Below are 20,700 nucleotides of genomic sequence, written 5' to 3' on the forward strand. Positions count from 1 at the left end.
TGACTGTCTGATCTACAGTGTGACAGAGTATGACTGTGTCTGATCTACAGTATAACAGAGTATGACTGTCTGATCTACAGTGTGACAGAGTATGACTGTCTGATCTACAGTGTGACAGAGTATGACTGTGTCTGATCTACAGTGTGACAGAGTATGACTGTCTGATCTACAGTATAACAGAGTATGACTGTCTGATCTACAGTGTGACAGAATATTGTCCACTGGCATTCACACAGAGAACAAATCCTTCGTATTTAATGAGAGAACAGGAAACTATGTTATATGAGACCTCAAACACTCTGTGTATTTCCCTGTTAACATCTTTATGTGCATAAAAAATTGTCAAAGTTACTACTTGGTTGAACATTAAAATTAAATTTCATTGTACTGTAATTTAAAGTAGGTTTTTTAGGACACAAGTTTTACAGAGAATCAAATTTTCTATTCTCTAAGTCACAAACACTACAGTTGCAGCTACAGCAGAGAATGCCAGGACTCCAGACCTGCAACAAACATCCAGTCGGCAAAACCACTCAATATTCAACTCACAGAACGAACAGCAGCGGAAAAACCTGCATTTATCACTGGCCCTGAAAGACAGATCAATACGGATGCCCCGCAATTCAACACACGCGCTACAAATTCATTTATAATTCCAAAAGCCAGTAATCATATTGTACTGAGTCACGTCTGACTGGCGCTTCCCAGTGCAGGAGTAAACTCTCCCATCTGCCGCATCCTCACACAGCAACCTGCGCCTGCAGGCGTGTTGGTGCAAGATTCTGGAAACTTCTTTACGGACAAATACAGTTTTGTTGAGTCTGTATGTGGATGTAATGTGATGAAAATGCCGTACTGTGGAAGTTTTACAGCACAGACACTGAAGTTTTACAGCACTGACACTGAGGTTTTACAGCACTGACACTGAGGTTTTACAGCACAGACACTGAGGCTTTACAGCACAGACACTGAGGCTTTACAGCACAGACACTGAGGCTTTACAGCACAGACACTGAGGTTTTACAGCACTGACACTGAGGTTTTACAGCACTGACACTGAGGTTTTACAGCACTGACACTGAGGCTTTACAGCACTGACACTGAGGTTTTACGGCACAGACACTGAGGTTTTACAGCACTGACACTGAGGCTTTACAGCACAGACACTGAGGCTTTACAGCACTGACACTGAGGCTTTACAGCACAGACACTGAGGCTTTACAGCACAGACACTGAGGCTTTACAGCACAGACACTGAGGTTTTACAGCACTGACACTGAGGCTTTACAGCACAGACACTGAGGCTTTACAGCACTGACACTGAGGCTTTACAGCACAGACACTGAGGCTTTACAGCACAGACACTGAGGTTTTACAGCACTGACACTGAGGCTTTACAGCACAGACACTGAGGCTTTACAGCACTGACACTGAGGCTTTACAGCACAGACACTGAGGTTTTACAGCACAGACACTGAGGCTTTACAGCACTGACACTGAGGCTTTACAGCACAGACACTGAGGCTTTACAGCTCTGACACTGAGGCTTTACAGCACTGACACTGAGGTTTTACAGCACAGACACTGAGGCTTTACAGCACAGACACTGAGGCTTTACAGCACAGACACTGAGGTTTTACAGCACAGACACTGAGGCTTTACAGCACAGACACTGAGGCTTTACAGCACAGACACTGAGGTTTTACAGCACAGACACTGAGGTTTTACAGCACTGACACTGAGGTTTTACAGCACTGACACTGAGGCTTTACAGCACTGACACTGAGGTTTTACGGCACAGACACTGAGGTTTTACAGCACAGACACTGAGGCTTTATAGCACAGACACTGAGGTTTTACAGCACTGACACTGAGGCTTTACAGCACTGACACTGAGGTTTTACAGCACTGACACTGAGGTTTTACAGCACTGACACTGAGGTTTTACAGCACAGACACTGAGGCTTTACAGCACAGACACTGAGGCTTTACAGCACAGACACTGAGGTTTTACAGCACTGACACTGAGGTTTTACAGCACTGACACTGAGGCTTTACAGCACAGACACTGAGGCTTTACAGCACAGACACTGAGGTTTTACAGCACTGACACTGAGGCTTTACAGCACTGACACTGAGGCTTTACAGCACAGACACTGAGGTTTTACAGCACAGACACTGAGGCTTTACAGCACAGACACTGAGGCTTTACAGCACTGACACTGAGGCTTTACAGCACAGACACTGAGGTTTTACAGCACAGACACTGAGGCTTTACAGCACTGACACTGAGGTTTTACAGCACAGACACTGAGGCTTTACAGCACAGACACTGAGGTTTTACAGCACTGACACTGAGGTTTTACAGCACTGACACTGAGGCTTTACAGCACAGACACTGAGGCTTTACAGCACTGACACTGAGGTTTTACGGCACAGACACTGAGGCTTTATAGCACAGACACTGAGGTTTTACAGCACAGACACTGAGGCTTTACAGCACAGACACTGAGGCTTTACAGCACTGACACTGAGGCTTTACAGCACAGACACTGAGGTTTTACAGCACAGACACTGAGGCTTTACAGCACAGACACTGAGGCTTTACAGCACTGACACTGAGGCTTTACAGCACAGACACTGAGGTTTTACAGCACTGACACTGAGGCTTTACAGCACTGACACTGAGGCTTTACAGCACTGACACTGAGGTTTTACAGCACAGACACTGAGGCTTTACAGCACAGACACTGAGGCTTTACAGCACTGACACTGAGGCTTTACAGCACAGACACTGAGGTTTTACAGCACTGACACTGAGGCTTTACAGCACAGACACTGAGGCTTTACAGCACTGACACTGAGGCTTTACAGCACAGACACTGAGGCTTTACAGCACAGACACTGAGGCTTTACAGCACAGACACTGAGGTTTTACAGCACAGACACTGAGGCTTTACAGCACAGACACTGAAGTTTTACAGCACTGACACTGAGGCTTTACAGCACAGACACTGAGGCTTTACAGCACAGACACTGAGGCTTTACAGCACTGACACTGAGGCTTTACAGCACAGACACTGAGGCTTTACAGCACTGACACTGAGGCTTTATAGCACTGACACTGAGGCTTTACAGCACAGACACTGAGGCTTTACAGCACAGACACTGAGGTTTTACAGCACAGACACTGAGGTTTTACAGCACAGACACTGAGGCTTTACAGCACAGACACTGAGGCTTTACAGCACTGACACTGAGGTTTTACAGCACTGACACTGAAGTTTTACAGCACTGACACTGAGGCTTTACAGCACAGACACTGAGGCTTTACAGCACTGACACTGAGGCTTTACAGCACAGACACTGAGGCTTTACAGCACAGACACTGAGGCTTTACAGCACAGACACTGAGGCTTTACAGCACAGACACTGAGGCTTTACAGCACTGACACTGGGGTTTTACAGTTTGGTTTGGAAGAGTAACTCTTACCTTCCTCTTTTTGTAGTATTTCTGGCCAGCAGTGATTCCAGCGCTGAGTCGAGTTTCTCCTCTACGTTCTCAAGGAGGACTGTCTCTCCACAGGCCAAAGCCTGCTCCATCACATCCAGATACCTAACAGAGAGAGAGAGAGAAGGAGAGAGAGAAAGAGAGAGGGGGAGGAAGAGAGAGAGAGAGGGGGGGGGGGGAGCGAGAGAGAGACTGATGCAGGCAGTAAGGGCTAAAGCGTTAGCTTAACTGCAGGAAAAAATAAACAAACAAACAAACAAGCAAACAAATGGACAAACAAACACTGGCCTTTTTGGGGCAAAAGGTTTGAAACCCAATAAAAACCATCTCCCGATTTTCACTGCTGCTTGAGTTTCCTTTAAGAGGACAGAGAATACATTAGTCTATATAGTTCAGTTTGTCTGCAACACGCTCCTATGTTTTAAAACAGTGTAAAGGGAAGAACATCATGTGTGCTGTGTCTCTCAATCACACAGGGTCGCAGATCACAGTCCAGTCTCTCTATACAACATCCTAATGTCTCTGCTGCACACGACCTAGTGTCTTTTTTCCCCCAATAAAGCCCAGTGATTCCCGGCCTACCCTGCCTGGCTGGGCTGGAGGACTCTCAGCTCTTCCCTGTAGAGCTTATGGATCCACTTCACCGCCCGCTGCTGGGGGTCGACCAGCAGGGTCCAGCGCTGACTGTGAGTGAGGATGGCAGCGTTCTCCGCCGACATGCCATCGTCTGGCAGGCCCAGGTTGTGCCAGGCAGCCACTGTGGCATCCTCGGCGAGCATACGGACAGGATCCAGGCCGTCAGTCAGAGGAACGGGCGTCTGGAACACGGGAAGGGTGAGAAAGCGTAATGTGCTACAGGAGCCAAAAGGAACCACCGTTTTGACAGTGATGCTTTAGTTCTCTGTTCAGACTGTGTGTCGTTATTTTAAAGTGAAAACAGAGGGTGTGTTTTTGCGTTACAGTTCTACGCAGGTGTAGTAGTTCCTCCTTTGTTTTGAGAGTCGGTTTCAATGTTTTACCGCCAAGATTATTCCCCCACCCTGACGCACTGGACGACAACGCAACACCAGCGGAATGCTCAGACTCCATTATTAACAATAGTTTGTGAATGATTACGAATGTCTGCTTTCAAAATGTCCCTATAACCCTCACCCATCTCTGTGTAAAGAGGAGTGTGGGGGTCAGGGGAGGTGAGCTGAGGAGAGCGGAGGCTGTACCGTCTGCTCCCTGAGGAAGGGGAGCCAGGTGCCGTGGAGGAGCAGGTGGCGGTAAGACTGGGTGAAATATCCAGCGTAGGAGACAAAGGCCGCGGCCAGAAGGACGTCCCCACACACGGTCTTCATCTGATCCTCCAACTGCAGTTGGGCCTGCGACCACCGCACCTCCTCCGACTGCGCAAAGAGCAACCCACAGGTCTTTACATTTCAACACCCGCCTTTTAAACCAGCACATCCTGTTAGCTTCTCCGACTGCACACAGAGTAACCCACAGGTCTTTACATTAAAACACTCGCCTTTTAAACCAGCACATCCTGTTAGCTTCTCCGACTGCGCACAGAGCAACCCACAGGTCTTTACATTTAAACTCCCGCCTACTGAAGCGGCACATCCTGTTAGCTTTCACAGGGCAAGTTTGAATCCTATCATTTTATTTTCTTTCATAAGTTGCTCAGCAGACACAAGGTACAAAATAAAGGGGAAAAAAACAAAACCAAAGGTGGTGTAAAACATCACTTCATTATCCAAACTGGGGAAGAGATGATGGGAGACTAATGGCCCCACTGTTCATGAAAGTTATGTCAGTTGTAAAAAACCTCAGGGGAGTAAAGTCCCCCGGGGGGGGGGGTGACCATTTGTTCCCACCCCATTGATCCTAAACACAACAAGACCATAAAGGACAAAGCACACAACCACAATTCACCTCAGCCACATCTGAAAAGTTTACTTACGTTTTCACTCATCCTCTATTCAGCATTTATTAAAAACCTTCAATAATGTCACCAGAGACGCCTCAGAAGCCATAAATCTCTCCACATCCGCTGTCTTGCTCAAGGCCGCGCACCCTCAACATACCGCATAATAAATTCCAAGACAGTTAAAAATCACTATAATTTTACCCCTAATGCGTTATGGATTGCTTGTAATATCACTCAGTCCTGGTTGAAGCGTTTTTAATTTCCAACAGCTGTTGAGGCTTTGAGAGAAGCTAATGATTAAATATAGAGGAGCTGATTTATTAGTCTAAACACTATCGCTTCCAGGTCAGCGCCATGACGACAAATCATTCGTCTTGATCTGCGGAAAAGCCAAGCTGTCCCATCAGAGCCCCATTCATTTTCCCCCAATAAGAAAGTCGAAACAATTTAAATAAAACTACTGAAAGAAATATTAGATTCATTTTTATTTTTGCATTAACAGCAGTAAAGATTTTTGTATGGTTCCAAAGGGGATAAATGTGGAGGATATGTGAGAGAAGAATAGTCTAAGTCGCTCTGGTTCAGAAAACACACCATCAAAACACACATTTATAACATAGGAACTCTCCATACTTAACCTCTGAAGATGGACATTGAATTTTAAGACTATTAACTTAAGGAATGCATTATGTATTGGCTTGATTTTTATATGTACTGTAAACATTTCACACAGAGGAGTGTGTTTCACATGAATATTTCGATGTGAAATATGATATAGTAAATATCTGAGAAAAACACATGCACACACACACACACACGCACACACACACACACACACACACACACACACACACACACAGACATGTGGTCCAGCTGGACTGAGCTGTTTGTGGAAGTGGTTTTCCTGCTTTTCTGTCTTCCTGTTCTCTGTGTCTCCTACGTTTGACTCCTGGCCATCTACTGCCGCCCACTTCAGTGGTGGGTTTATAACTATCCATCTCTCCACTCATCCACTCATCCATTCATCCATCCCTTCCTCCTGCATCTCTACATCTCATTGACCAGCCAAGCCTGGCCAAACCTCCATATTTCAACCTGCGGGGAAAAATGACAACTGATCCAGGTCTCCTCACGAACCCTCTGCACATGGTCCCATGCCCCACCCTCTCTCCCATCAGCCCCCTGTACCTGCAGGCCACGGACCAGTCGATTAGCCAGCGCCATGGTCTGGCTGGTGTGGGTCACTTCCTCCTGGCAGCGGACTTTATCTGCCGCGGCGTTCTCAAACTGAGCCGTCAGACTCCGCAGGTTTGCATCCAGGTCCTGACGGAGTGTGTGTGTCATCAGTCTTCATACAACCTTCATACAACCTTCATACAGTCTTCATACAGCCCTCATCCAAACTTCATACAACCTTCATAAAGTCTTCATACAACCTTCATTCAACCCTCATACAACCTTCATACAGCCTTCATACAGTCTTCATATAGCCTTCATTCAACCTTCATACAAACTTCATACAGTCTTCATACAGTCTTCATTCAACCTTCATTCAACCTTCATACAGCCTTCATACAGTCTTCATATAGCCTTCATTCAACCTTCATACAAACTTCATACAACCCTCATACAGTCTTCATACAGCCCTCATACAAACTTCATACAGTCTTCATACAACCTTCATGCAGCCTCATACAGGCTTCATACAGCTGACGTGAGCAGTTCTCATAAGTGTGTACATTCACAATGACACATCACTGCACTTAAGACATCAGCACAATGGAGTATATTTCCATATATATAAATAAAACTTTCTGATTGTAGCTTAAATTAAAATTGAAATGAAATGAAACATTTAAACCACTGAACAGTACAGTGTCATTAGTCTGATACTTTGATCTGAACCTGTCTGAGGTTTTGTCTTCCATAAACACAGTGGAAATGCCTTTACAACAGGTTCTACATTCACCTCCAGCTTCTGTCTGACTGTGAGCAGTTTAGCAGTTGCAGTGTCTAACTCAGAGTTAGCCTGGCACAATGCCTGCCGCTTCGGAGCAACTTCACAATACACCTGCAAGAGACGAACAAAAAACACAACTTCACAATACACCTGCAAGAGACGAACAAAAAACACAACTTCACAATACACCTGCAAGAGACGAACAAAAAACACAACTTCACAATACACCTGCAAGAGACGAACAAAAAACACAACTTCACAATACACCTGCAAGAGACGAACAAAAAACACAACTTCACAATACACCTGCAAGAGACAAACAAAAAACACAACTTCACAATACACCTGCAAGAGACAAATGGAAAATCACAAATGGACCACACAAATGTATTCAGTTTAGAAAGCAGTGTTACATCAGTGAAACAACGGAAGATATGCTACAGTAGTGATCAGTGAGAAAATAACTATATCCCTGTAATCTCATTTTAAAAGTGGTTCTAACTGTGAACCTCTCTCACCTTCTTCCTTCTCTATACTAACGTTTAATCACTGTCTTTCACTGGTCTCATATCACTGCTCTCAGACATCTGCCTCTCACCTCATAGTATCTGACGATGTTGATGACCCAGGCGCACAGGCCGGCTGCGGCGTAGGACTTGGTGCGGATCAGGTCCGGGTGGAACTCTGGATCTCTCAGATACTCCTTCTTCACCACCGCCAGGGACGTTTCCGGAATGTTCTCCTTATTATAGGAAACCAGCGACTGGAGAAAATCGTCTACCTACGGGGACAAAACCACTAAGCTTCAGTTCCCGGGATCAAACCAGCTGTTTTGAACATTTAAACAAATGTACTGGGGTAAAGGAACAATTCTCTGTGGACCCGACTCGGTCCAGTCTGCCGTTTGACCACGACTGTGATAATGAAATATACAGTGTTTCATCCCTGGGCCACAGAACACAGTCAGCACTGGGTTTGAGTCAGGGCCTTGTCTTGTGACATATAATTCAGACTCATAACTGTAACTTATATTTCATTCTCCTTGGGCTGACACGCAATCGTGTATAGCATCAATATGAAACATAATCTCCTTCCTTTGCAAATAACAGTCCTTTTTATCGAGCATTAAAAAAAATGTCTTAATCTTCAGTTTGGTTTGGTTTATACATTACAAAATTATACGATTCCGAAAGCAATCCAGCCTCTCTCAGGGAGGCCTATAAAGGACTCCTTCCCCGGCAATAACCCCTCCATTTCATTAGCACTGCCTGTGAGAGCCCTGCCGGTCTGCAGCCTGCCTCCAGAATGCAGCCCATTTAAAGGAGTCCAGGGCTGGGCTCTGAGTGTGTGGTCAGTGCCCGGGCGCCGGGTCAAGGCCGGCATGAGTCTGGCCGAAGTCGACTAGCTCTCTGACAGTTTCACCTTCCCCATGAAGGCCCTGGCAGCCTTCCAGCCCCGGTCTTTAGGAACACGACCGCGCGGAGCCAGAAGGACCATCACCGCCGCGGTCACGTTGGTCACGGCCTGCGGAGGGCTGGGGAACGTCTTCAGCTCCGTCAGGTTCACCTGGAGACAGGTGAAGAAAAGAGAGAAACGGATGAAAGAGACGAGGAAAGAGTGATGCCCACATTTAGTACGTTTTGTAGAACTGAACAGGCACTGGGTATGACATGAAAGGCCATGGTTTTTGAGTGGCCTTGTGCTACATTTGTTTTATATCATTTTTGTTACACACATATGGGAACATGAGGAGCTGAACAAAGCTCTTCAATCACTGTATCAGAGCAATGTAAATAAATTAATATCAGTTTTAAAGTGTGTCAAAATAAATAACTAACAAAAGAGTTTTATATCAGTTTTTAAGTGTGTCAAAATTAATAGCTAATAGAGTTTAGTAACTAAAGAATCTCTCATTACATAATTCTAAATGACACAGAAGCTGACATATGTTCACTGTAGTTATTGTCATGTTTGGCTGCCATCACCAAATGGCTGTGTGTGTGTGTGTGTGTGTGTGTGTGTGAGAATCTTGTCAAGTCTGTCTCAAGTGTGTGTTAAATGTGCATCCAGTGTGTGTTACAACCTTGTTAAGTGTGTGTTAAGTGTGTCAAGTGTGTGTGTGAAACGTGTGCAGTGTGTGTGAGAACCCTGTTAATAGTGTGTTAGGTTGGTGTGAGAGAGAACTTTGTTAAGTGTATGTGTGTGTGTGTGTGTGTGTGTGAGAACTGTGTTAAGCATTTGTTTAGTGTGTGTGTGTGTGTGTGTGTGTGTGTGTGTGTGTGTGAGAGAGAGAGAGAGAGAGAGTGTATTAAATATGTGTGTGTGAGAACCTTGTTGAGTGTGTCAAGGGCAGCGGTGGCAGCCTCCAGGGCAGGTTCAGCTTTGGCCAAATCATTTTCACACTCCTTCTGTCTTAAAGCCACTTCATACTGAACAGCTTTCACCTTCAAACAGGACAGTTACAGTATCAGTCCACACACCTCCAAATACACAGGACAGAGTTACAGTGTCAACCAACATACATACACACACATGGGACAGAGTCAGGGCATCAGAAAACACACACATACACACACATAGGACAGAGTTACAGCCTAAGAAAACACACACACACACACACACGGGACAGGGTTACAGCATGTCACAGGGTTAGAGGGACCCCCAGGGCTGGGATTGTGTCAAACTGCTCAGTGACAATGCCTGCTTTCACAAAAAAAAAACCTTTTACAGATCCAGAACCCTGGCCCATCACGACTGAGTCAGCTGGACCCTGAGAGACTGTTGTCCTGTTCATACACTGTAGTCCTGTTCATACACTGTATTCCTGTTCATACACTGGGTATGTATTCTTCTATGAGCTTGCTGATTTGAATACTCCAGCTGTGGAGAGTCACTCTACCTTCTGCTCCTCCATGTCTGCAGCTCCTCTCTTCTGACTCACTCTCTCTGTCTGCAGAGCGATCCTGGAGACCAGGGCGTCAGCAGCCTGCCTTTTCACGCTCAGGTCAGCCTCCTGGGAATTTAGTTTGGCTTTCAGCTCTTCCACCTGTTACACACACACACACCACACAGCTCAGCGTCTCACAGCTCAGTTACAGTATTACACCATACACTCACTCTCTCTTACAGTATTACCCTTTACACACATTCCTACTGCAGTGGAGAGCATGACTGAACAGGGACTTGAACACTCAGATTAAAAGTCTGATGTTCTAGTGACTATTATTAATTAATCTGTGACACAGGTATGAGAAATACTAATAATTATCACTGAACAGTAAATGTGATGACTATTGAATAATAACAACAGACAAATCTACGGTTCCCATCCTCAGAGCTAAGGGGATTCAGACTCATCATTACTAACCTGCTGATATTTCATTCACGTCTAACACCCTGTTTGGGCATCAGAGATTTCCTGGTGAGTAAAGCTCATACTAACTGTCATACTAATACTATTAAAACATAAATACATAAACCTCCAAAGATCATTTAAATACTGGACCCTGCGGTGCCAGGTAATCGGCTGGGCTTTGAAGACCGAGGTTTACGGGGGCTCTCTCGGGCCTCTGGTCCCTCAGCGGCTAGAATAACACAAACCCCGACACAAAACTGATTCCAAATTCTTCCCCTGCAGACAAATGCCTTGAAGCCTGGATTCACACACTGCTAAGCTTTCTATAAAGGCTTTTACAGGATATGTCACACGCAGACAAAAATAACTGTGACTGTTGTTTTTCATAAAGGACCATTTACCTTGAGCTGCACAGTGATATTTTTAAATTCTGTCTGCACATTATTTTCCTATTACTCATGAGAGGCTGTTGTCTTTGACTGGTCTCCTTACATTTACTCTGATCAGTGTTGATTTTGGAAACACTGTGGTGTACCTGAGAGGCGGTGGTTTGGAGTTTCTGAAGACCACACTGAAGTCGACCCATGTTCTGCTGGAGCCGGTCTTGTCTCTGCGTCAGCAGGACGCGGTACTGATCCAGCAGCTCCAGAAAACGCCTGGGCGTGCTGTAGTTGTGCCGGCGCTCTGCGAGGCGATAACTCTCGCTCACTCGTTTGGAACTCACGTGAACATGAGCCATGAACGCGCTGATGGACTCTCGCATAGAGGGCTGGGGCGGAGGGGCAAGAAAGGAAAAAAGAATGAAACACTATTTTAACTGCTGTGGATGACCAAAGGGTCGAAATATCATCTTCATAAATTGCAAATTTTTCTGTGAGTCTTTTTTTTTTCCCTCTCCGCTGTCTGACTCAGTTGGATGAGGTTCAGTCTGAGAGGTGGGGACAGGCAGGGAGCTGTGGAGTAATTAAGATCTGGAGGGGGGAAGGAAGGTGGGGGGGGGGGCAGCAGAGAGAGAGAGAGAGAGAGAGAGAGAGAGAGAGAGAGAGAGAGAGAGAGAGAGAGAGAGAGAGAGAGATGGAGAGAGAGAGAGAGAGAGAGAGAGAGAGAGGGAGAGATGGTTGGAGAGTAGAGTTGAGAGTCGAGTGTTAAGTAGGCTGAGCTCATGCATTACTATGCCTGGTCACTGCTGTTCTCTACTGGAGCCACTACAAAGCATTTCCACTGAGAATTTATTATGAAAACGTCTCAGTTTAAAGGCCTGATTCATTCATCACACTGTTAAAGCTCAATCATACAAGCAAGAACAGAGGCAGGGCTACAGTCAGGGGCAAACACATCATAACTCACTCCAAAACAACAACAACAACAACAACAACACAATCTGACCAAGGGAAACACTTATCACTAGGAACTCTACCCTCAGGGGCACCCAGAGTGAGATGAGGCGCAGGGAAAGATCTACTGAATTCTGATCCTGCTCCCAAATATCTACTGAATTCTGATCCTGTTCCCAAATATCCACTGAATTCTGATCCTGTTCCCAAATATCTACTGAATTCTGATCCTGTTCCCAAATATCTACTGAATTCTGATCCTGTTCCCAAATATCCACTGAATTCTGATCCTGTTCCCAAATATCTACTGAATTCTGATCCTGTTCCCAAATATCTACTGAATTCTGATCCTGTTCCCAAATATCTACTGAATTCTGATGACTTAAGGACGACACTGATGGGGGTGCACATTTGGCACGTTAGTGTACTTGAGTGAGTCCTTAAATACTGAGATGCTGTTGAAACAGCCTGGTATCAGTTCTCCTCTGGGCCCTCAGTCCTCGCCTGCTGCTGCACAGGTTTGGTCGACGAGAGGGTTCAATGTGAAACAGTGAATGAGGTGTTGCGGGGGGCGGGGCTTAAATGGTTGCTGGCTGAAGTGGAGTGAGAGAGTGATGGGTATGTCCTCCACAGACACTCAGCAATGTTATTTAATTATCCCACTGGGATTCTGGGATTGGTACCAAGTGCGTGAGGCCTCTTAAATTTAACATGTAAAAAGTGTTAGTCAAACAGAATGAGATGCCACAGCTGGTCATGAATCAAACACACACACACACACACACACACACACACACACACACACACACACACACAGTCTGGCAGTGAGAGAAACAGCTGGGACTCCACTGAGGGCCAGTCTCTGTGTATTAATCATAGCTGTTCTGTTAGCGTAAATGATCCTGCTTAGTGATCGCTCCACAGCTTGAAAAAAAAAGAGAGAAAAAGAGAACAGAGGGTTGAAAAGAGAAAGAAAGAGAGAGAGAGAGAGAGAGAGAGAGACAGAGGGAGAGAGAGAGAGAGAGAGAGAGAGAGAGCTGGGGACAAAGAAAGATAGAGAAAGAAAGAGAGGGAGAAAGCTGCAAGCTGCAGAGAAAACTGGACAGATGGACAGAGAGAGGGAGAGAGAGAGAGAGAGAGAGAGAGACTGTCTGTCAGTAGACTGGCTGTGAATGTGATCAGTCATATGTTTGTGTGTCTGAGCTGAGCTAATGATGAAGGATCTACAGCAGTGAACTGACGCAGATGTAGACGCCGCGTCCTGATCAGACGACTCATTAGAAGTGTTTCTGAGTCCTTTAGAAAAGTGTCAGATGTAGCATCACACTGAGTTTTTCTGCTCAACTGCTGCTGATAAACTCCCTTTCTGTCCACGAGGAGAGCATCGCAGCACAACCAATCTCTCCACTGTCTGACATGAAAATGATAACCCACTGATTACCCTATAATCTCTCCCTACCTCCACAATGTTGACGTATTACTGGATTTAACAGAAGACATTGACTATGAAAGATCAGAATTAACTGAGTGTGACACTTTTATAAAATTCTGTTACATAACAGAACAGAACAGACGCTCAAAGAAGATCGAACAAACGTTGGCCAAAAACATGGTGCTCAGACAACCGGTCTTTAAATTAAGTCTTTAAATGTTCAGTTAGATATGCAATGGCGAATGGTTTAATCTGAAAAGCAATGGCTTTTCAAAAAATGCTGTTGTGTGTTCTCTGAAATCTATAACATGTCAAATATTTTACACCTGGAAAAAACAAAACAGAAATTTTATCAAACACTCAACTGTTTTCAGAAAAACACAGTCTGTGATTTTTTCACTCACTGTTTTCATTTGAACTGGATTGTACAGCAGTGTAGGTGAGCAGAGATAGATAGATAGATAGATAGATAGATAGACAGATAGATTGATAGACAGATAGATAGATAGATAGATAGATAGATAGATAGATAGATAGATAGATAGATAGATAGATAGATAGATAGATAGATAGATAGATAGATAGATAGATTGATAGAGAATTTACCGGCAGGCCGGGGATCTGCTGTATAAAGCTGAGGCTGACTGACTGCAGTGCTTGCTGGGACCAGTCGTGGAACCAGTCAATGGTGGAACAGTGGAACAGAGCAGGAAAACGGTGAGCTCTAGTACGCAAGGCTCCCCCCACTGGAGACATGCACAACACCACCTACCCCCACACACACACACACACAACCCCACACACACACACACACACACACACACACACACACACACACACACACAGACATACACACACACACACATACACGGGGGACAGACGTAGCATGGCATAGTCAACTCAAACAGACAAAAACAGACCCTTGCATATGCACACACAGAACAGACAGCCCCTGTAGGATGGCTCTCTCTCAGATGTTTGATTGACACACAGAACAGACAGCCCCTGTAGGATGGCTCTCTCTCAGATGTTTGATTGACACACAGAACAGACAGCCCCTGTAGGATGGCTCTCTCTCAGATGTTTGATTGACAGTTTGAAGGACAGGAACCTTAAGTTGGCGTCGCACTCGCTCCATAAAAAATCTCCAGCAGTTCTCAGCGCTGTCCAACAGACCCGTAGCGCGCACCTCCCCCCTGACACTCCTCACAATCCCACCCTCCTCCTCCTCATTGAACAAATCCGCAATCTCTCCTGTAGACACAGACACAAGACTGTCACGTCTGTCAACAGCACACACACTCATACATCTGTCTACAACACACACACACACACGCACACACAGATCTGTCTGCAGCACACTGACACAGAGAACTGTAAAAAATGCGAGATAGTTGCTGAAAAAACAGTTAACACCAAAACAATAACTGCATTCTAGAGTTCAATTATTTTTATCTATATTGCATCATGATCGATCAGGAAAGTGAATCGAATATTACTGAACATTATGTAAGTGTGTTGAATATTACTGAATATTAGTGAATATTACTGAACATTTCAACACTGCCAGTGACTGATTAGATATGCAGTGTTAAAGCAGAATTAACTAAGGTGTTAATTTTCACTCTCACACAGTGTGTGTGTTTAATCTCAGTGTGTGTGTATTTAATCTCTGTGTCTGTATTTAATCTCTGACACTTGACTAATAGAGAAGTGAATGCTAATCAAAGCTAATCAACCCCATCAGACCTCTCTTTCCCATTAACTCAAGCCCTCCCATGGTTTCCCCATAGCTGTGTGTATGTATGTGTTTGTGCATGTGTGTGGGCATGTACGTTCATGTGTTCCTGTGTTTGTCTGTGTGCATAGGTGTGTATGTGTGTAGAGATGTATGTGTACTCATATGCAAGCATGCATGCCCTTTCATGTGTGTGTGTGTGTGTGTGTGTGTGTGTGTGTATACCAGTAAGTCCCCAGTAAGATAACATAATATGAAAAAAGTACCTGATGGGGACCAAAATGCTCCCCACTAGGAGAACAACGTTTTTCTGAACGATATTGTTGTTACTGATAAAAGAAAAAGTGTCAAAACATAAGGTTATGGTGAGGGTTAGTATTCTTTAGTCACAGGATAATGGGGCTCAATGGGAAGTCCCCACGAGGATATGAGTAAAGGCTTGTGTGTGTGTGTGTGTGTGTGTGTGTGTATGTGTGTGTGTGTGTGTGTGTGTGTGTGTGTGTCTGTGCATATGTATGTGTGTGTGTGTGTGTGTGTGTGTCTGTGCATATGTATGTGTGTGTGTGTGTGTCTGTGCATATGTATGTGTGTGTGTGTGTGTTTGTGTGTGTGTGTGTGTTATATATGTGTGTGTGTGTTTGTGTGTAGAGGGTAAGTGTCTGACCTGAGGCCAGTAGATCACTGATGAGGGTGAGGAACTGTTCGTCTGGGATCTGTGTGTCTGTGAGAAGCAGCACGGTTGGAAGGTTCTTCACTCCCGTCCTGATGTACAGACCTGCCAGATCTGCCTGCGAACACCCGAGTGTTTACCAGATTACTGCCACGCACAGACAGCAACAGGCTAACAAACAATACAGATCAACTAAACCAAAAGAACTGTCTGGGTGTCCCTAACCCTGACCCTGACCCTGACCCTGACCCTAGCCTACTGCCCCTGTGCTTGCCGTGTGTGTTCACTACCGGATGGGTTAAATGCAGAGGATAAATTCACCGCTCACTGTTCACAGTGTGTGTGCGTGGTCATGGGATACTATTCTTTTTAAGGTAACTGTCTGAATATTTCTTGAACATCCAAGCGTAACACAAACATAATTTAAAAGAAGAAATATATATTGACAGAAGACTAGAAGCACAGTGCTCTGTAAAACGAAAACACACAATAATAAAAACATTATGAGTCATTCTGGTCTGAACTGGGAGCGCTGGCTGTGTGTGGTAATACAGCATATTGCAGTGGTTTTGTTTTCGTTTGTCTCGCTGAGCATCAGCGTAGCTCCTCAGGCTTAACCCACTCTGGTCACTTTAGAGAAGATCCAGGCAATGACACTAACAACCTCATGAATAAAGGATTGAAATATTGGCCTGTGCTCCTTAATAAGAGGCGACAGTAAGTGGGCAGAGAGGCGGGGCTAAATTAGACCAATAACCAGCTCAGAGTCCAAGGCCTCACTGATCAATGGGAAGGTTTTCAAAAAGAAACCTTGTTTCTGTGGTTACCAGTCGAACACACTTTTTAAAAATGGCGTCCCATCACCAGTGATCGACAGCATTGTGTTAGTTTCCACACAGATGTTTACAGCATGTTAAAAGAAAATTTCCCACTTTTCAAAGATCGTTGCAGAGAATCACGGCAACTCTAAGGTACTGTTCAAAACTATCGATAAATTGGTAAATCCTGCTCCAGCTTTCGACATTCTTAGCTTAGCCTCTTCATCAAAATGTGAAGAATTTGCACAATTCTTTAACAACAAAATAAAAACTATAAGAGCTGGTATTGTCAGGAACTCCAGTAACCCTTATGATCTACCCTGTAATAAGCCGGCAAGTATGAGGAACTTCAGTAGCATCACTGAAGCAGAACTCTGTAAGATTGTAAGACAGAGTAAACCGTTAACTTGCTGTCTGGACCCTGTCCCCACTAAATTCTTAAAAAATGTCTTTAATAGTGTCTCCACAACTGTTCTAAAAATAATTAACACATCTCTTCAGACTGGTATATTCCCCAATGCATTTAAAACTGCTGTTGTGAAACTGTTATTGAAGAAACCAAACCTAGACTACAGTGTACTAATTAATTACAGGCCTATTTCCAACCTACCCTTCATGAGCAAAATACTTGAAAAAGTAGTTTTTAATCAGCTAAACCACTTTTTTAATAACAACAATATTTTAGAGAAGTTCCAGTCAGGCTTTAGATCCAATCACAGTACAGAGATTGCTATAACAAAAATAGTCAATGATCTTAGAATCGGTGTTGCTGCAAACAAGGTCTCAGTGGTTATTCTATTAGATTTGAGTGCTGCATTTGACACGACTGACCGCAGTGTTTTAATCAATCGTCTAGAAAACTGGGTTGGTCTCTCTGAATGTGCTCTTAACTGGTTCCGAACATACGTTACAGGGAGACAATTTTATGTTAGTCTTGGAGATTGTGTATCAAAGAAACATAACATATCTTCTGGTGTTGCACAAGGAAGCTGTCTTGGTCCCCTTCTTTTTTCATTATATATGTTACCACTTGTCAGATAATCAGAGAACACAATGTTAACTTCCATAGCTATGCTGATGATACACAACTATACATTTCCGTTGAGCCAAATGACATAAATGCATTATACTCCTTGACAACCTGCCTGTCAGCAATCACTCGATGGATGAGTAATCATTTTTTAAAGTTAAACAAAAACAAGACTGAAATACTATTAGTTGGCCCCAAACCCAGAAGGGACGCACTTTCTACCAGACTAAGACACTTAGGCCATCAAAACAAACTGGAAGTCACAAGCTTGGGTGTAGTTTTAGACTCAGATTTAAGTTTTAAACCCCACATAAGCAAGGTAACCAAAGCAGCCTTCTTCCACCTGAGAAATATTGCCAGAGTTACGCCCATTTCTAACTCAACAGGATGCTGAGAAGCTCATTCATGTTTTTATTTCAAGTAGACTGGACTACTGTAATGCTCTTTTTATTGGTCTTCCAAAGAAGTCAACTGAGAATCTTCAGCGAATTCAGAACTCTGCTGCTAGACTTTGAACAAAAACAAAGAAGAGAGAGCATATTACTCCTGTTTTAGCTGCACTGCATTGGCTCCCTGTATTTTTTAGAATTGATTTTAACGTCCCTCTACTAGTACACAAAGCTCTTAATGGTTTAGCACCCTCTTACATTACCGATTCTCTGTCGTTTTATGTTCCTTCACGAGCCCTTAGGTCCTCTATGGCAGGTCTTTTAATGATTCCAAAAGTCCCCAAAAATAAAATTGGGGAAGCTGCTTTTATCCACCATGCACCTAAACTGTGGAACACCCTACCAAGAAGTATTACAGAGACAGGCTCCGTGGACAGTTTTAAACGGCAACTAAAAACATACCTTTTTAGTCTAGCATACTGTTAGCAATTTTCTCTTTTGTTTTTCTCTTTTTTTGTTTTAATGGTTTTTATTCATTTTATCCATTCCTCATTTTTTAAATTATTTTTTTTATTTCATTTAATCTATTCTTTTAATCATTTTGCTCTAAACTGTTTTATTTATTAATTTTGACAATCTCTCCTGTCTTATGTCCCTTGAATTATGTGGTTTATCCTTGCTTTTATTCTGTGGTCTATTTACTACCATTTTATTTATTTTATTACTTTTTATTATTATCATTATTATTGTTACTTTCTTTCTGCTGATATGTAAAAGCACTTTGAGCTACATTCTTTGTATGAAAAGTGCTATACAAATAAAGTATTATTATTATCAATTCCTGAATTTAAATTGAGTATAATGGGATTTACGTTGAATTTATTTGGCATTTGGCAAGATGTCACACCCCAAAACTGGCGTGGACAGAGTTTCCCACCAGCCGTATAATGAGGATATTGCAGCTGATTTGGTCTGGATACCGGGGACAAGCTGAGAACCAATGATACAAACAGCTCTAAATTAAACACACACACACACACACACACACACACACACGTTTGGGGTTAACATGAGCCCTGATCCTCTCATGACACCATTGTGGAGGAGGTGTGTTTGAAGAGGAGCCTTATAGACGGAGGAGTTTACCATGGAATGTAGATGGAGACACAGTCAGGTGGGTGACTGTAGATGGAGGAGTTTAATGTGGAGACACAGTCAGGTGGGCGGCTGCTTTCACACACACAGATAATCAGGTGGGTGCTCACTACAGCAGGGGGCAGGAAAACTGTCCTCTGAAAATGTTCCTTAAAAACAATTCCATTTAAACACTCCAGCCCTGCTTCTGACTCAGCCCCTCTGCTTTGTGTTAATGAGTCCAGGTGGTAAAGAGAAAGGTGTTACCTTCAGGTCCTGGAGGCTGTAGCCCTTACGCAGCGTCACCTGAAACACGTCCATAGAGGAGTGATAGGCAGCCAGCCTGGTCAGACTCCGCCTACCGCTGCCCCCGACGCCCACTAACAGGGCATAACCGCGCGGACATGCCAGGACACGCCCGATCCTACAGCTGCCAGTCAGCAGGGGTGCATACACACACACACAAACACACACACACACAGACACACAGACACACACACAGCATTAAACAGATGAGCCCTGGTGAGTGACAAGATGGAGAATTTGATTAATTTGATCCATTTCACATGTAATGGATGTCTAACGAGACAGATTTGACACTCTTCATTACGCCTTTCGTTTGGCTGTGGTTCAGTGGCGGATGTTCCAGTAATGACTGATTAGTCTCACTTCACAGAGTGTAACTACAGCCATTAGGAGAGAGGCATGTTCCCCTGTATACTGTACTGTCACCCTGAGAGAGGGCTTCCTTAATTACAGGGTAACGAAGCAAAGGCTGCAACAAGTGTTGTACCGAACATCTTCAATAGCCTCATATGTCAGTGTTAATGATCTCACAACTGCCACAACGAACTACACAAATCTACAATATCACTACACAGCAAAAATATACAGATCTACAATACCACTACACAACAGAATACACAAATCTACAATACCACTACATAACAAAATATACAAATCTACGATACCACTACACAACAAAATATACAAATCTACAATACCACTACACAACAAAATACACAAATAAAAAATACCACTACACAACAAAATATACAAATCTACAATACCACTACACAACAAAATATACAAATCTACAATACCACTACACAACAAAATATACAAATCAACAATACCACTACACAACAGAATACACAAATCAAAAATACCACTACACAACAAAATACACAAATAAAAAATACCACTACACAACAAAATATACAAATCAAAAATACCACTACACAACAAAATACACAAATCAAAAATACCACTACACAACAATATATACAAATCTACACTACACAATTTTTTTTTTTACAAATCTATAATATCACGTCATAACAAAATATGCAAATCTACAGTATCACCACACAGCAAGAATATACAAGTCTACAATATCACCACACAACAAAAT

The 20,700-nt window shown here is 43.7% G+C and overlaps 1 protein-coding gene across 1 annotated transcript in view; it reads right to left on the reverse strand.

The window, feature by feature from the left end:
- The window catches only part of LOC115817968 (dynein heavy chain 11, axonemal), a 78,404-nt gene that overhangs the window by 20,835 nt on the left and 36,869 nt on the right, over positions 1–20,700 (reverse strand). Inside the window, exons 53-66 of the mRNA XM_030781155.1 lie at positions 19,554–19,716; positions 15,910–16,033; positions 14,619–14,761; positions 14,114–14,275; positions 11,277–11,510; positions 10,286–10,432; positions 9,717–9,830; positions 8,809–8,952; positions 7,985–8,167; positions 7,396–7,497; positions 6,615–6,749; positions 4,729–4,902; positions 4,094–4,329; positions 3,494–3,616 (exon numbers count right to left, since the gene is read on the reverse strand). Coding sequence (XP_030637015.1) covers positions 3,494–3,616; positions 4,094–4,329; positions 4,729–4,902; positions 6,615–6,749; positions 7,396–7,497; positions 7,985–8,167; positions 8,809–8,952; positions 9,717–9,830; positions 10,286–10,432; positions 11,277–11,510; positions 14,114–14,275; positions 14,619–14,761; positions 15,910–16,033; positions 19,554–19,716 — 2,184 coding nt within the window. The remainder of the gene's footprint in view (positions 1–3,493; positions 3,617–4,093; positions 4,330–4,728; positions 4,903–6,614; positions 6,750–7,395; positions 7,498–7,984; positions 8,168–8,808; positions 8,953–9,716; positions 9,831–10,285; positions 10,433–11,276; positions 11,511–14,113; positions 14,276–14,618; positions 14,762–15,909; positions 16,034–19,553; positions 19,717–20,700) is intronic.

The sequence above is a fragment of the Chanos chanos genome, chromosome 8, assembly GCF_902362185.1.
Source record: "Chanos chanos chromosome 8, fChaCha1.1, whole genome shotgun sequence".
NCBI lineage: Eukaryota > Metazoa > Chordata > Actinopteri > Gonorynchiformes > Chanidae > Chanos > Chanos chanos.